General features: G+C 31.2%; 2 protein-coding genes across 4 annotated transcripts; one reads left to right on the forward strand and one right to left on the reverse strand.

Annotated features, from left to right (window-relative positions):
- The first annotated feature begins 4,610 nt into the window (after nucleotides 1–4,610).
- Nucleotides 4,611–6,957, forward strand: LOC122587068. Of its 3 annotated transcripts, none has more exons than XR_006322112.1 (3): nucleotides 4,611–5,801; nucleotides 6,175–6,462; nucleotides 6,822–6,957. XR_006322112.1 is itself a non-coding variant. In XM_043759141.1 (2 exons), the coding sequence occupies exon 1, from the start codon at nucleotides 4,674–4,676 to the stop codon at nucleotides 5,757–5,759; it is 1,086 nt and encodes a 361-aa protein (XP_043615076.1). In that variant the 5' UTR covers nucleotides 4,611–4,673; the 3' UTR covers nucleotides 5,760–5,801; nucleotides 6,175–6,741. The 3 variants fall into 3 exon arrangements, 1 of the variants encoding a protein (XP_043615076.1); XR_006322111.1 differs by lacking the exon at nucleotides 6,822–6,957 and having other exon boundaries at nucleotides 6,175–6,319; nucleotides 6,399–6,739; XM_043759141.1 differs by lacking the exon at nucleotides 6,822–6,957 and having other exon boundaries at nucleotides 6,175–6,741.
- Nucleotides 6,958–7,279: 322 nt separating this feature from the next.
- LOC122587067 (probable protein phosphatase 2C 48) lies at nucleotides 7,280–11,994 on the reverse strand. Its single transcript, XM_043759139.1, has 5 exons — nucleotides 11,875–11,994; nucleotides 11,258–11,729; nucleotides 9,691–10,058; nucleotides 8,620–8,856; nucleotides 7,280–7,808 (listed from the first exon to the last, which is right to left on the reverse strand). The coding sequence occupies exons 2-5, from the start codon at nucleotides 11,592–11,594 to the stop codon at nucleotides 7,596–7,598; spliced, it is 1,155 nt and encodes a 384-aa protein (XP_043615074.1). The 5' UTR covers nucleotides 11,595–11,729; nucleotides 11,875–11,994; the 3' UTR covers nucleotides 7,280–7,595.
- Nucleotides 11,995–16,703: the final 4,709 nt, after the last annotated feature.

Below are 16,703 nucleotides of genomic sequence, written 5' to 3' on the forward strand. Positions count from 1 at the left end.
CTTAGAAGGTTGGCATTTTGGGTAACTTGGGTAGAACATCCCTTTGATACATGTTGGCTCTTGATACATCTCCTTTTGGTTAATCTAATCTTGATACATTTGTTTATGGTTATGCTTGGTCAATTGCTTTTCGAATTATGGTTGTTGATGGATTAATTGTATTGTGGTAGGTTTTAACAAGTTTGTAAATGTGTTTGTGATTAGTTTTACTAGTTGTGAAAATGAATTTTTGGGTCAAAATGGGTTTGTGTAGAAGCATGTGGAGTATTAGTCTGTTGTAGACTAATATGTAGGGTATTAGTCTGTTGTGGACAATATATGGAGTATTAGTCTGTTGTAGACTAATATGTGGGGTATTAGTCTGTTGTGGACTAACATATGGAGTATTAGTCTGTTGTGAATAAAAAAAAAAACTTCGATTTTGATTTAGATGGGTTTGGGTTCTTACATATATATATGTTTTATGAGATTTGATTATACAAGTTTTGCTTCATATAATTTATTAGTGATTTAGTAACAAGCTGATTGGAATTGATATAGCAGATACATGGATTTTTACTTAAACAAAAGAAGTAATTTTTATAGTAAATATAATCATGTAGACAAGGTGTTTGATGTAATTCCTCAAAGAAAACTCGATTTTCAGAAAAGGGTCATATTAGCTAAAGGATAATTTGTAGTTATAAGCTGATGGAAAACAGCCCAAAAAGAATAGATAGTTGCATTTTAACCTTTAAGTGATACGTGTATTATGCTTTGTGTATAGGTGATACAAGAGATCAACCAAGTTTTACTTAATAGCTAACGGTGATCATAAGGTGAGTAACGGATAGAATAGAATGGTAGGTAATATCCGGAATGCATCTAGATATGTATGAGGGTATGTACCTATCACATTATCAGAAGGTTACTTTATACGGGATTGATCTAGATATCTCTCGTATGAGTATGCCATTTATTTCATGAATGTTGAATGCATAGAATGATTAGAAAAGGAATTCCTTACATATTAGAATGTGACTCTGAATTTGTTTCAGATCACAACAGAAAGATTTATAGATTATGCATTCTTTACATGCTAGAACCTGTTTACTCACTAAGTATTTATACTTACCGTTATATATTATGTTTTTTTTCTTTTAGGTGAGACAAGTGGAGCCCGAAAAGATCCAGGGAAGGGTATAGCTTAGCACTAGCGGTGTTGCTCGTTGGATGGGTAACGAGTATCTCTTATGCCTTCCTTTGATACTAGTTATGCCCTTTTTGTGCAACTTATAAAGTTGCAGTTTAAACCAGTTTGTAAACCAACTGTTGAAACATATTATGGTAACTATATAAAATCATATTGTAAGTAACTAAATATGTAGTTTATATCAGCTGTAGTCTGGTTATACAGATCCTGGTCATGATCCCAAGCACCTAAAAAGGGTCATGTTAGTGTCTTGAAACTTACTAGTCGTTTTGCATGTAAATAGCCAGGCTAATGTATTTATATCCATACCAGTTTGTATAGGGATTTTTGCGAGTAGATCCTAGTAAAACATGTATAGTCGTTTTGAAACTAGCAAGAAAGTAGTGTTTGTATCAGCTTGCATTCAGGCCCTGTTCCATCTTTCCAGTACCTAAAACCGTCATGTATATGTGTCGTGAACCCTTAGTCATTTTGTACGTAATAGTCTTTTGAAAGTAGTAATGAATGAATGCTTTGGACAAAACTAAAAGTCGAGTGGGTAGTTGTAAGGTAATTTTCTAATCTATGCTTTTCAAAGAAACTCCCATCAGCATGGTACGTTCACTGTTTGTACAGGATAACCTAGTCGTTGTTGGTCTTTTTAGTTACTTTTGAAAGAAAAAGGAAACTTCTATCCTTACCTGATGGTTTTATATATTAATCGTTTTTATGTCAAAGTGTATCAGGTGGTAATTCTTAGAAATTGGATAGAAAAATCTTTTCATGGAGTCTACATCATAATACGACTTTGCTTCTAGTCAAAAGACTTGGGTTGTTACTAGTATGCTATTTTAAAGATTCAATTCTAGCCGTTTAACTACTCATTGGAGCTAAATATTGCTGGTCTTTTGATGCTCTCACAAAGAAACCCAACTGATGGTTTTGTTAAAATTACGTCTTAGCTTCTGGTCTTTGAACAAGAGTCGGGTTTATTAGCAAGTCTCATATAGTATCAATCAGGGATTTATGTTAAAAACTACCTGATGGTTTATGGACCAACTGTTCGTTACCAAAGTTATTCAGGTGGTAGTCGTCTTTCAATAATTGATGTAAAATCTGTTCATTGAGTTTACATAGTAACTATACTCTGCCCTTGGTCATAACTCTTGAGTCATTAGTTTCGGTCTTGTGTTTAACACTTCATATTATATGATGTAAAGATCACGTGTTTGGATATTGGAAAGGTATACGTGTCAAGTAACAAGTCATAAAGCTAGGTTCTATTTTGAGGTTATACAATGATTGGTAATAGTTACGGCTTATAAAAGAAAAATAACTGAAAACAAATGTTTTTTTTAAATAAAAAAAATGTTACGGGCGTTTCATTAATGAATTAACTTACACTCTAAACCCCTATTTAAATAAAAAATACTTTAAGCTCTTATATTCTAAAATATTCTACTTTCACCTTTACATCAACCTACACCACCACTTGACACCGTCGCTATCAATATACGGTCACCGACACCACTAGACTGTCGTCTCCACCACCGCCGCCGCATTGCGCGGGTATCATGCTAGTAAATATTTACAAAAATAGTTAGTCCTATAAAATGGAAATATTTTGAAAACAACCCTTATTTTCCTTTTTTGTTTTCCAAGAAAACATGAAAGATATAAAACGCGTTCTAATCATAGTTTTCTAAGAATATTTTTCAAAAAAATAGAAAACAATGTTTTCTACTTTTCAATGGAAAATTTAAAAACATCTTTTCCTTGTTTTCTGTTTTCCATTTTCCATTTTCCCCTCCCATCCTTTCACATCCCTAAAATATTTTCTAATTTTCTAATTATAACGTGTTTTTAAAATTTTTATTTGTATTTTAGAAGATAAAAACCCTTCTCATTTTCTAGAAAATTAAAAATGGAAAATCATAAAACATTTTCTACAACCAAACTGAGCCTTAGGGTCCGTTTGGATGTAGAAATGTTTTAAAATTTTTCATTTCTAATTTTTTAGAAAATAAGATGGGTTTTATTTTCTAGAAAATAAATAAATTTTTTGAAAACGTGTTCTAATTAGAAAACTAGAAAACATGTTAGAGATGTGAGGGGAGAGGAGGAGAATGGAAAATGAAAATAGAAAACTTGAAAACATCTTTTTTTGTTTTCTTAGAAAATATTGTTACAAAACTATGATTCTAACACGTTTTCTGTTTTTCATGTTTTCATGGAAATCAAAAATAGAAAACAGGAGGTGTTTTTTACAGCCAAACGCACCCTTAATAATGATGAAAGACGATATCATTGAAAAAAAGTACTAGTTAATATTTTGCCAAAAATTATATAGGCTAATAATGCAACACTCACCACAAGAATGTTAAAACAATAAGTCAACATAAGTATGAGGAGCAAGACTTCTCTTTAAGGCTTCTTATAGGGGCATCTTACGACACGTGACAGTATAATGACGTTTCTTACTTTTTGTGGGATCAAGGCTTTACATATTAAAGTCCTTCCAAGGGACCCATAACTTATTTAATTTTATATTATTAATTAAGAGGGCTCATAAAGAGTAAAAAAAAGTGGAAAGTGGTAGGTGAGAATAAAAGAGGGACTCATGAACCAATAAGCTATAAAGAAGCGTCTCATTTCTCACGCCTACCCTCTTTCTCTCTCCAAAACGCCCCATCGGGATAATATACTGGATGTCCCATGGTATTACGGGCCTTAAAAGTGCAATTTCACACATTGTTCCGTTTTGTTTAAGTACCATACTACTACAATAATGTATGCGAAATGTAAATGTCACGTGTAGAGAATGACATAATCTAATAAAATTATGGAGTATGCAAAAGCAAAACTATTCCGAGTATGCAAAAGCAAAACTATTCCGAGTATGCAAAAGCAAAACTATTCTGTGGTCAAAGGAAACAGTCTAATTCAGAGTTGAAAATTCATATTTTTGTAGTGATGCTGGAAATTTTATATTATTCACGTGTCCTTATATATAATTTCTAAATCGGATGGCGCTACCAATGTAGACATATATGCTGACTAGCTTCCAATGTAGACACATTGTTGACTATGGTTTTTATATTTATCTTAATTTCTCATGCCGGCAACTAGCTAGTACTACTAGTCATAAAGGTGGCCCAATTCAATTGAAGGATGATACATGTATTAACAAAATTACAAATAAATTTTTATTAAAGTTGTAAGCGTAAAACTTTTTATTTTATTTTATTGGTAACTTATCAATTTATGAAAAATAATTTGTAACTTCAAAATTTCTGTTTAAATAAAAGCCTCCTGTTCAAAAAACCATCTAATACGGGCCCGTTTAAAATAACTTATGTTATTTTGGTGAGTAATTCACATAATTTAAACGCGGCGGCTACATACTCAACTACCATTTTAAATACATTTAATATCCATTTTATATATATATATATAGCCTACTTTCCTTCGACCAAGGATTTCTTATAGCTAAGCTAGCTAGATGAAATTTACCGGTAGTTTCCAATGCTTGATGGGCGGGAACGCCGTACAGTTCCACGGTCAGTCATCGTCTTCTTCGGTATTACCGGTCGCCACAAAATCATCACCACCCGTTTCGTTACATGCACATAACGACAACGACAATAAAAACAATATAAACTCGATGAAGAAAACGAAGACGAAGAAGACAAAGAAGAAAAAGAAAAAGAAAACAGATCATCGAAAAGTAATCAGGTTGTTTAAACCAGACGGAGAGATTAATCTGTATAACAAACCGATAAAAGTATCGGAAGTTATGATAGACGAGTATATGGTTTGTAGATCAGATTCTTTTTATATCGGGCAAAAGATTCCGCCTCTAGACCGACACGAGCGTCTAGAACGCGGTCATACTTATTTTCTTCTCCCTGCTCATTTGTTTCATACCGTTCTTTCTTTTGTAACGATCGCGTCGTTTACGTCTAAACAGAAAGAAATTCATGACGTGCATGAAACGACAAGTAGTAACGCGGCCAACATGAAAATGAAGGCCGCGTTTCTTAAAAAAGCAGCAGCAAGCTCATGTTCACCTTTCGATATTCAAAAAACGGCGTCAGGAACGCTCAGTATTCGGGTATCAGAGATGTTTATATCACAACTGATGATGGAACAAGGTGCTGACGTGGCGTCTAGAAATAATAAGGATAATCACGACGACGACAAGGAACTACTACTTATGGATGACGACGAAGACGTTGTGGCCGCTGGTGATGTGTTGTGTACTACTCCACAGCTGCATCGAGAGTATAAGCAGCTGGTAGTTGGATCAAGAAGGTGTTGGAAACCGAAGCTCGAGATGATTAAGGAGACGCCTCCTAAAGGAAAGCGGAAAGTCAAGTTGTTACTTTCCGCTTCCTTCAGTCGGATGAAGAAAAAAATGAAAAAAAATAAGAAGGTTGACGTTCCTGATCAAATATCGTCATCCTCTACCTCCGCTTCTAAGAAAATTAGTAATAATAAAAAGATCAAGAAGACCGTGGTCAAGGCAGCTGTGTCGCTTCGTTCCTCTTCTTCAGTAAAAGTAAACAAGTTTTCGAAGATTAAGTAGTACGAGTAATATCTAGCTAGCTCTAGATCCAGTTGATATCAGGTTACATAGAAACCAACAACATATATATATATATATATACATAAGTTAGCTGCTATATACTTTTGAAATTCTAGTTTGTATTCCTGCAAATTAGTTGTGAAATCGTTTTCTTTTAAACTTTAAACCTTGATTAGTGATCCTTTGGACCCCAAAATGTTAAGTTTGACCTGTATTTGAACATGTAGTTTGATCATGTGTTGTGTATATATTTAAGTCACCATCGATTTGTATTTGTGAATCTAATAACCATGAATATATGGACACCTAGATTGTCTATACTCTATAATCGAATTCCCGGTGTAATTTCTTGTTGCAGTTTTAATCAGTTTTGTCTTGGTTACATCCATTTAAATCATGGTTCTTGTTTGAGCAGGTGTGTGGTTCTTCAGATGCATCAAGTGGGAAATAACACATGTTGAGTTGATACCAAAAAAAATAAACCTTCTTGTTAATACATACCATTTGCCTTTTAGTCCTGTGAACTATATATGATGCCTTTTTATGTCTACTTTTTGCCTGTAAGTGACTCGTTGATACTGAGAAAAGGCTCTTTCTTATGTGGTTCGCCTTTTGTAAAGTTTGTGAAATGTTATGTAGACCTCAAGTGCAATTGGAGGAATGGCTGCGTCTCCTGTACACGTTCCATGACTGACTAACTGAGGTACATAGAATTGTTTTTGTAGAGGTGGTGGTATGCAGGTTGGATAACGAGTATAATTGTTTGGGTCATAATGGGCAGGGTTGGTTAAGGCCCGGCGGCTACTTACATTTTCTGTCCATTTTTAAGAGTTTGTTACTTGATCAATAATTTAATTTTAAAACAGAGGGTTTTAGGACATTGTAAGCATTTCAATACATGCTGCGTTATGTTTTGCCCTTTTAATCAATCTGACACGTTACTAGCATTTTTTTTTATATATCTGATCTCTAACGCTAGAATTACCCGTTTCCATATAATGGGCTGAAACTGCCAGCTTTCCATTTTATTTTGACATATAGTCTGTGAAGTAAAAAATGCAGACTCATGAATTTACCTCGGATCCTGATGCACCTGTCAATTTGCCAAAAGGAGGGTTTTAAAGGTCTATATGCAGAATGTGCCTTTTTGTAAATTCTAGCATCATACATTCACCTATTCCATGAAGATTGAAAACTTTCTATAAGTTTGATCAGGTTCTTTTGAATTCTTTCTATCTGTTAGCTAGTCAGATTTAAGCATGAATGTGTTCAATTCTGTCCATAGGTCGACCAATTGGCTCACTTGAGCACATATTAACCCTTTTTCAGTAAATTTGGTTTTAAAACTGTAAAATATCATCCATATGATTAGAAAATGCATTTCTTGCAGAATACCCAATATTACAATACTGAAAAAGAAAACCCAAATACAAGCGTTAAGTCTTTCACAATGTAAACTGATTATAATGATTCAAATTTCATTGATGAGTGATGACTACAAAAGTACAAAGCAGTAAAGATTGCAAAATAACATGGAGTCTATTCAGATAAAATCTGTCTTTAAGTACACAAACAATCAATCAAAAACAAAACTGAGATGCATCTGCATTTAAATCCGAAACAAGAGATGGAAAAAAAAAAAATCCAACAAGAACACAACTGCAAGGCAAGTTAGCTTCATACGCCAATCATTAGAACTTCTAATGAGACGATTTCCCACTAGAACCTTCTTGACATAATCATCAACTGTGTTTTTATTACATTTACTTGAAAGAGCAAAGCTTTTCTTCATCTGCAAAATCTTTCATTTTTATTTATCAAAAAATAATGAAAAAATTAAGAGGACATGGGACTCTTCACCGATACAATGGGCCCACCAGATGAACTTCGAGTTGGTGACTGGCTGTTTAGAAACAAAACTATTACTGTGATGTCATCGTGGAAGTGTCTTCTTACTCCTCGATCTACTTTCTTCAGGTCTGAGTATCTCAATTCTCGTTTCCTTGCTGCTTCACCAAGTGCAGCTTTTACAAGAGTCCTGGCAATTCCCTGAGGAATATGTTGACATTGATTTAGGAGCCATTAAATTATCATAAGCACATTCAAACTAGGTTTCCCTTGTTTATCTAGAGGTGGCCATTTCGAGCCATTTTATAATGGCTCACTAAGGGCTGTGTTTTATCAAATACTATTTGGATTAAAATACTTAGTTACACTGGAAATGGACCGAACTGGTTGAAAGTCCCCTCTTTCAATTTGACAACATTGGACACATAAAATGAAAGGATTGGGAAGCCTAAATGTATACGCCTTACAATTTTGTAGCTAAGATGGTTCAAGTCCGATCTTCATTCCAGGTAAACGGGACCCAAAAACCAAGTCATCACAAAGGGACCAAAAAATGGATTTATTGATAGGTAAATAAAGAAAAGCAAAGACTTTTATTGCTACAAAGGTTTGAGTCGCACTGTCACATACAGTAGTACTTTTTCAAGAGGAAATATTAAACCGTATTAAAATAATATCTTGGAAACTCCATAGGGTAGTATTAGAGTAGGAATATAAATGGGACTCTTATAAACATGAAAAAGTATTGTTTTTGGCAATTCAACCTGACCAAAGATAATGAGTCGAATAGATCAAACTGGTGTAGCTTAAAAAAATTACATGACTATAATGTTACTATAATCTTAGTAATTTACAGTTTATATTAATAAATATATATCTAAAAGGAAAAAGATTGGTTGGTCAACCGAGTCCGGCCTGTGATAAAAAAAAGGGACTTATATTAAATTCGTACCAGACCCAACCTTTTTGCCACCTGTAATGAGAAAGTAACGATATTTGGAGACAAACTTACATCACGTGGAGAACTTTTGACTATATCAACAGCTTCTTGATCACTAAGATGCTCCCACAGACCATCCGAGGCAAAAATAAGAAACTGATCTTCAGGGGTTAGCTTTTGCACTAGTATGGCTGGTTCGGCTTTTAAAATCGGCTGGCTGAAAGATCCAGGCTGTCTGAACTTTTGCAATAACGGGGGTTTATTAAATTCTGCTTTCTTCAGATAGGCATCTCCAATAGACCTGGAGATCTGCAAAATTGTAACACTTGCTTAGAATATATATTAGAAGTTTAACTTTTTAGATTAACTTCAATACAAACCGGATAAACCAACAAATACATAAAAGCTCCAGACTACTCAACTTGAACAAACCTTTATCGCGTACTAGTTGGGTAGGCTGAAAATAAAACCCACAAGAACATATGAGAGGGGAGATGAAGGCCTTTTGAAAAGGTCAAAAAACGACATAAATATGATAAATACCTGAATCTTTGGCATAATGATAAAACAAAAACCCACAATGAAGCAAGTGGCAGAGAGTTGGTCAGTTATTTAGAGATAGGAATTGCATCCCATTTACTCATAAATGGGTCAATTTAAATTATGGTCCATCCAAAAGGGACATAAACTTTTAAATATAGGGAAATGAGCCAATGGGTGGGAAGTCTCCCAATATGTAGTTATAAAGCTTGCAACCTTTTTAACCTTTTCAATAGAAAGCTCTAACGTTACTCTTATAACATAGTCTTCTGTAAACCAGAATAAGATTTATTATCTAAAACTATATTGACCAGAACATTTTAAGACAATCAACCAGGGGAAACCCATTATGACCGGCACTAGAAACGACCATTACCCAACTCATTGCCCATCTTTGCCATCCCTACATTCTCATTTCATGCAAACTTTTGGTAACACAATTTTTTGTTCTCCTCTAGTTGATATAAAAAAAGACCATGCTTCTGTATTAAGCCTTTGTTCATATTTCAAAAGGGTTGCATAAACGACAAAGTGTGATACAAATATTTGCAAAAAGGTCAAATTTTGGAAAGCATAAAAAGATAAGTCTATAACATTGATTACCTGAATAAGACCCCTCACACGCCAGACATTATGCTTTAATAGTACAATATTAGGATCATTTGGATGCAATGCTTGTAGTTCCTCCCTAACAGATTCATAGCTAGCATTATGTTCTTCTGAAACTCGGACAGCTTTGGTTGCATTGGCAACTTTCTCTTCCCTTGCCAATACTGCACGGGAATCTCCAGCATTTGCAATGTACAGTACTCCATTGCATATGATACCCACCAAACAGCATGTGCCAACTGAGGCTATTTTTGGATTACTATGCCATTCATGCTCCACTAAAGAAAGGAACTCCTCTTCTGTTGCAAGAAACGCATTTCGTATAATGTCAGCTGACATTTCTTGACTCTCTGCTGTGAATTCTGCAACATCAATTCGTGAAATGATAACAATTCAGTAACAAATGCATTATAAGTTCATAACAGAGTGTGCATAATTTTGAAAAGAAGACCTGTACTACGGCAAGATTCATGTATATATATATATAAGCATCCGCCTATATTCTCTAGATGTGGCTATGAGCAACAGGTCACCAAAGGTGGGTCCTTTTAAGTATTGGGTTGAAAAGGGATAGATCAATATTGCATCTACTCACGCTGTTTGTTAATTTAATGAAAGTTAAATTAATATAATTTAATGGAATCAACCCATTTCGTTTTCCACATTTCAATCTTTTGGTAACCATGGTGTCCACTCTAACCTTCGGCCAACTATATCAATGGCTCCAGATCCACCACCTCAATTGCCACCTCTAATATTTTCCCTCTACCCCATGAAAGTGTGAAAAAATCATCTTTTCTTGAAGCTTTTCAAGATTATATTACGTATTTTCCCATTTATGTTACCTATTACAGTCCACACGATTCCTTTACATTTAGTCTTGGGTGACGTTTAAGACATTAAAATAATCGCTAACTACTTTATAATCTCCTATTGTTGCTTTTCGGGGGTTGAGGGTAGATTATGTGAAAACGCTGTACCACCCTATAAACTTGTATTGTTCGAAAACCATAATTGCAAAAGGTAGAGTTTATCCACTCATCACATAAAAGGTCTAATTTACACTTTGGGTAGCCCTAAACCGCAATGATCCTTACATATAAATAAACCACCATATCCTACTTCAAGAAGAACAGTTTTTTAACCTTAGTCAGAATGCATAAGCGAAAGACTACGCATATTAAAAACTATCATACATCTCATAAAAGGTCTAATTTACACTTTGGGTAGCCCTAAAACCGAAGCGATGATCCTTACATATAAATAAACCACCATATCCTACTTCAAGAAGAACAGTTTTTTAACCTTAGTCAGAATGCATAAGCGAAAGATTACGCATATTTAAATTTATCATACATCACATAAAAGGTCTAACTTACACTTTGGGTAGCCCTAAAACCAAAGCGATGTATCCTTACATATAAATAAACCACCATATCTACTTCAAGAAAAACAGTTTTTTAACCTTAGTCTAAATGCATAAGTGAAAAAATACGCATACCAAAATCTATCATACAATATACGAAAAAATAATAATTGCATTTACAAAATGGGATCATACTTTTGATATTGTCGAACAACCGGTCATTGACAAACCTAGAAGCTTCAGGGCCACCATGACCATCATAAATCCCAACAAAAGTCCCTCGAGGACCATATTCGGCCGCACTTAAACACCCGGATTCAAGTTGACATTGATCCTCCAACACAGCATTAGCTTCAATCACCGCTATCGAATATTCACCATTAACATGTTTCCCATAATCTTTATACCACCATAACCCATCGACAATCCCACCGAATTCCCCCTTTTTAGTACCACTATTCTGACTACCCTCTTCACCAAAATATGGCTTCCAACATGGATAAACAATTTTCTTAAATGTAGCCCTAACCATTCTATCTCTCTTTTACATATTCTAACAAAAAATAACCTTTTTTTCTTGCTTTTTCAACCTAAATCTCTACCAATTCTCAAAACCCACATCAATCTTAAAACTTTATCACAAAATCGCATACGGGATACCTTAAATCTGCAAAATAAAACACACCCACATCAAGAAACAACACTATATCAACACCCATATAATCAAAATCAAAACTTTATCTAAAAAATGTATAATTTTTTTTTTCTTTGAGACATAATATCAAACACCTTAAGTGCCATTTAAAACTCACCTTAGATCAAGAAAATTTTCAATTTTGGTTGCAGATCATGAAACCCAGTATAATCTTTGCAAAGAATTTGAAGACAATTTTGATTGATGAGATTATAAAGGGGAAATTGAGAGAGTAATTTTGAAGGATTCTTGGATATAAAGAAAAGAGGGTTTTACGTATGCCTATAAATAGCACACGCATAACACACGAAATATATATATATGTGTATGTATGTGTGTATATTTCTGTGGGCTTTTGAATACTGGGGTTTGTAATTTGGTTTGATGGGCTATTGTCCAAATTTTGCCAATCGTTATCAAATTTATCATTGCCAAACAAAAAATGTAGGAGTGATAAATAAGACAAGTTATATAAAGAGAATATATGTACTTCCAATATATGATTTTAGTACATCACTTCTTCCATTTTCTACAAACTAGACTACAAATTTTGTGCTTCTAACATACCACACTTTTCAAAAGTTTTAATGTAAAAGTGTGTGAAAGGTAAATTAAAAGATTATGTCAAATTTTCGGTGTTTCGGTATTTAACGAGTATAATACCACTTGATTGTAAAATTAAAATAAAAATTCTCATTTGTCTAGTTTTGCTATTAAGTTTTAACTATTATGTTGATGTTGATGTGATGACAAGTGCTTTTGGTTATTCCAAATGATAATATAAAGATTGGACGATAATATGAAATTGTGGACTTGTGGTATTCTATTTAGAGGATTTATTCATTTATCTTACTTAGTAATATTATTGTATATTTTGATGGGGTTTGCTAAATACAACTCTTAAGGCTGTATTTAAGGTGCATAAATTGTTTGTACATTACCATTAAAATCAGGGGCGGACTTTTAATATGGAAGTTATAAGTTTTTTTATTAGGACTATATTTAGCATTTCCTTATTTTGATTTCATTTAGGTTAATCTAAGTTTAGATAAGTTATAAGTTTGCTTAGATCTTATCCCATTTAGGATCAACCCTAAAGTATTCTATAAATATATGTTTGGATATCTATTAGATTATTTTATTTTGGTATGTAAATTATGAGAAAAAAGGAAACAAGTATAGACATTTTTCTTGTGTTTTTAAGATCACAACAATTTTTTACGGAAAAATCTCTTCAATCTAAAATATTAATATATGCTATAAGACAGTTGAACTAATGACTAATTAACCAATCACATTGTTCGATTTCATCAAATTGACTTTTGATGATGTCATCATTTAGATAAACTACAAACTAAAAATCCTAATAATCATTATCTAAATATATTATTATATTAATATTTATATTAATTTGTAGAAAAAGTCTCATTAATTTATACTTTTTTGTTTTCCATCAATAATTTACACTTTTTAGCCCTGAATATTTAATTTATATTTATTTTTTGTCATCAACTTGAGAGAAATTTTTAAAATTTACAATCATTTAAGTAAATAAAAAAAAAATTTAGCATATGAAAAAAATTATTTGTGATCCTGCGCCATCAATATATCTAAGCTAATAATGACAGTGACGAACCTATGATTATTGTACTACAACTTGCAAAATATAACACTTAAAACTGTGTTTCTTTAAAATAATAAGTTTTTATGACTTAAATGTATGAAGATCTAATATTGATAATATCGTAAATCCCGTGTCCAGTGTTGGACACGGGTCTAAAATCTAGTACTTACTTTTATTTCATATATTCGATGTTACATGAATAGACATTGTTAGTCTTTTTCAAATTGTAAAACTTGACAACTTGTTGTATTTATATGTTAAGACTCGTGTTTCAAGTTGTACTCTATGTAACTTTCGTTAGAATGTCCTTTTTATTATATTAAAATTTTGAATTGATCGCCTAATATCTAATCTAATCTAACATCTATAATAAAAAAGCATTCTAAATTCTAAAATAAAAAAATAATAACCATTGGATAAATTTAATTTTAAATAGGAGTCTTTTGATGAATATGATGATGTCATATTTGACTTAAGAATTAGTCAATGTCAATATTAATCATTCTATTTCATATTTTAATTAATATATACTCTTATGTCTTTAATTAATATCCAAAATTAGCTTGAAAGTATTTAATGACATTGAAATTTTATTAGTTAATATTTGTAATGAAATAAATATTTTAATTGTTAGTAAAATATAATTGTTGGATTATCTTTTATTTTAATAGTTTGAAAAACACTTAAAAGAAAAACAAACAAACATATATTCATAGATCTCATGTAATTTTCATGTCTATATATTTTTATTTTTTTAGTAATAAGCAACCAAAATGATTTCAACTTAATTTTCACTTCGCTAATGCTTGTATTTATGAATTATAAATAGAACTTCTTAGAAAAATTAAAATTTAACCTAAAAGAACAATAAGGTTTTAAATTTGTAAGTTTTAGATCATTTTGATGATTTTTTAAATTTATAATTATTTTAGTTAACGTAATAATTATATCTACATGATGTGGACTACCACTGTGTTCTTAAGATTTTTTTAGGTAAGAAAATAAAAGAATCTAAATGATTTATTCTATAGTTGAGTTCTTGAGTTTTTTTTAATGATGGAAAGGAAATGAAGTGATATGATTTGGAAGGATTTTATAGTAGTTTTTGTTTTAAAAATTTTCATCCCATATTTGGGACAATATGGAAGGATATATCTATTCTCTTCTTATCACATCACTTCAATTCTTTTCTTTTAAAATAAAACTCAAGAACATAGTGCACGTATACATGCCCTGAACCAACTATTTTCTTAATTAAATTAAACCTTTATATATTTCATATCTCTTATTTAACGAATTATAAGTAGAACTTTTTAGAAAGTTTAAAATTTAACCTAAAAGAACAATAAGGTTTTAAATTTATAGATTTTAGATCATTTTAATGATTTTTTAAATTTTTTATTCTTTTAGTTTACGTGATAATTATATATACATCATGTGGACGACTGAGTATATATGCAATAAACCAACTATTTTCTTAATTAAATTAAACCCTTATATATTTCATATCTTTTACTTAAATAAAAATAAAAGATATAGACTAAGTATACATGAAATCAACCAACTATTTAAAGCAATCAACTAAGTTTACCTTGAGATCATTAATCTTTTATTATACTAAAGCACAGTTGATCTAATAACTTATTAATCAGTCATAACTCCTAATTTTTTAAAAGTTGACTTTCTTTTAAATTTTGACTTTAATTTATACTTTTTTGTTTTCCATCACAAATTTACACTTTTTATCCAATAATTTTAATATAATAAATAAATAATAATGGCTAATATATATCCGGTAGGATAATAACTAATATTTATCTACTAGATTAATAACTGATATATATCTAATGAATAATAACCAACATATATCTAATAATATGTTTTATCATATAAGTATAAAATTACTTAATTCAAAATAGATAAAATTTAATGTAAATATATTAAGATTATAAGAGTAATTGACTAATTGTACTATTATTTTTTATTAAATTGTTTAATAATTGTCATGACGCATATAAATTTCTTAATGGTCAAATATCGTTAAGTATGTCACAGTTTAAAACTTTGATGAACATATTATATTTTGTAATATTCAAAAATTATTAAGCATGTCACAGTAAATAACTTCGATGAACATATTTTTTAAAAATATTTCAATATATATAGATTAATTTTTTATTACTCCAAATAATATATTAAATTTTGAACTATAATAAATTAACATCTAATATTGATGCGCCATAAGCCCCGTGTATTAGACACGAGCCTAAAATCTAGTTATCAATTAAAAAGTATACACAACAAAACAACTTTATTATATAACAAAAATCAATTATAAAGAATATATCTTAACATCCATCATAACTTTTAATATATATATATATTTTAATTTTAATGTGTTTCCCGCGTATTACGCGGGTTAATAATCTAGTTTAATAAAGACTTAATAGTTTGCTAAGGACAAGTGATGTTTTTCTTCTTACCAATACTTTTAAAACCGGTATTTTAATCATACCGGCGTAAAGAAATTTCCGGTATTACCGGTATTATCGGAATTACCGAAAATATCGGCTGATACAACTATTTTAGTTAATTTTGTTATTATTCTACAAAATTTGTTACAATTTGACAAAAATAGCCAAAAAACATTTATAATTCACTAAAAATTAATACCAAATAAGTATTTCATAACAAAATATAAGGTTTATATTTCACAAATAACACAAACTAACATTAAAGTATCATAAAAGAATATTTTAAAAATTTTCAAAAAAAAATAAAAATAAAATACGGTAATACCGGAAAATACCGGCCAGTATGAAATAGTGAAAATACCGGGATTAAAATACCGGAGTAGCCTCAAATACCGGTAATACCGGAATTTAAAACATTGCTTATTACTCTATATCAACCTTATTATCTCGTTTCCGATAAAAGTTTGATCTGACTTTTTTCTTTTCCTTTTCTTGTTTCTATTTATTTTGTGGTATAGCTATTTTTATTTTATCAATAAATAATAAATAAATAAATTATATATCTAGAGCATAGAATTTGTTTTGATTCTTCATCAAGAAAGTAGTGTAGCATATCGAACAGTTTTATATACTGTTTATCTCAAAGTTGTCTTGATTTTTAACTAACTTCATCATAATTTCGTGAGAATTTGGACTATACAACCTATGAAATCAATAAGTTATAAGAATGACCAAGAAAATAATTAAACATGGTAATGACTAATGACAAAAGAAAAGAATGATATACCAATTTTGACCATGCTAGTTATGTATTTTTGACCTATATTTTCCACAACTATAACATTTTTC

This window comes from Erigeron canadensis, chromosome 2 (assembly GCF_010389155.1).
Source record: "Erigeron canadensis isolate Cc75 chromosome 2, C_canadensis_v1, whole genome shotgun sequence".
Lineage (NCBI taxonomy): Eukaryota > Viridiplantae > Streptophyta > Magnoliopsida > Asterales > Asteraceae > Erigeron > Erigeron canadensis.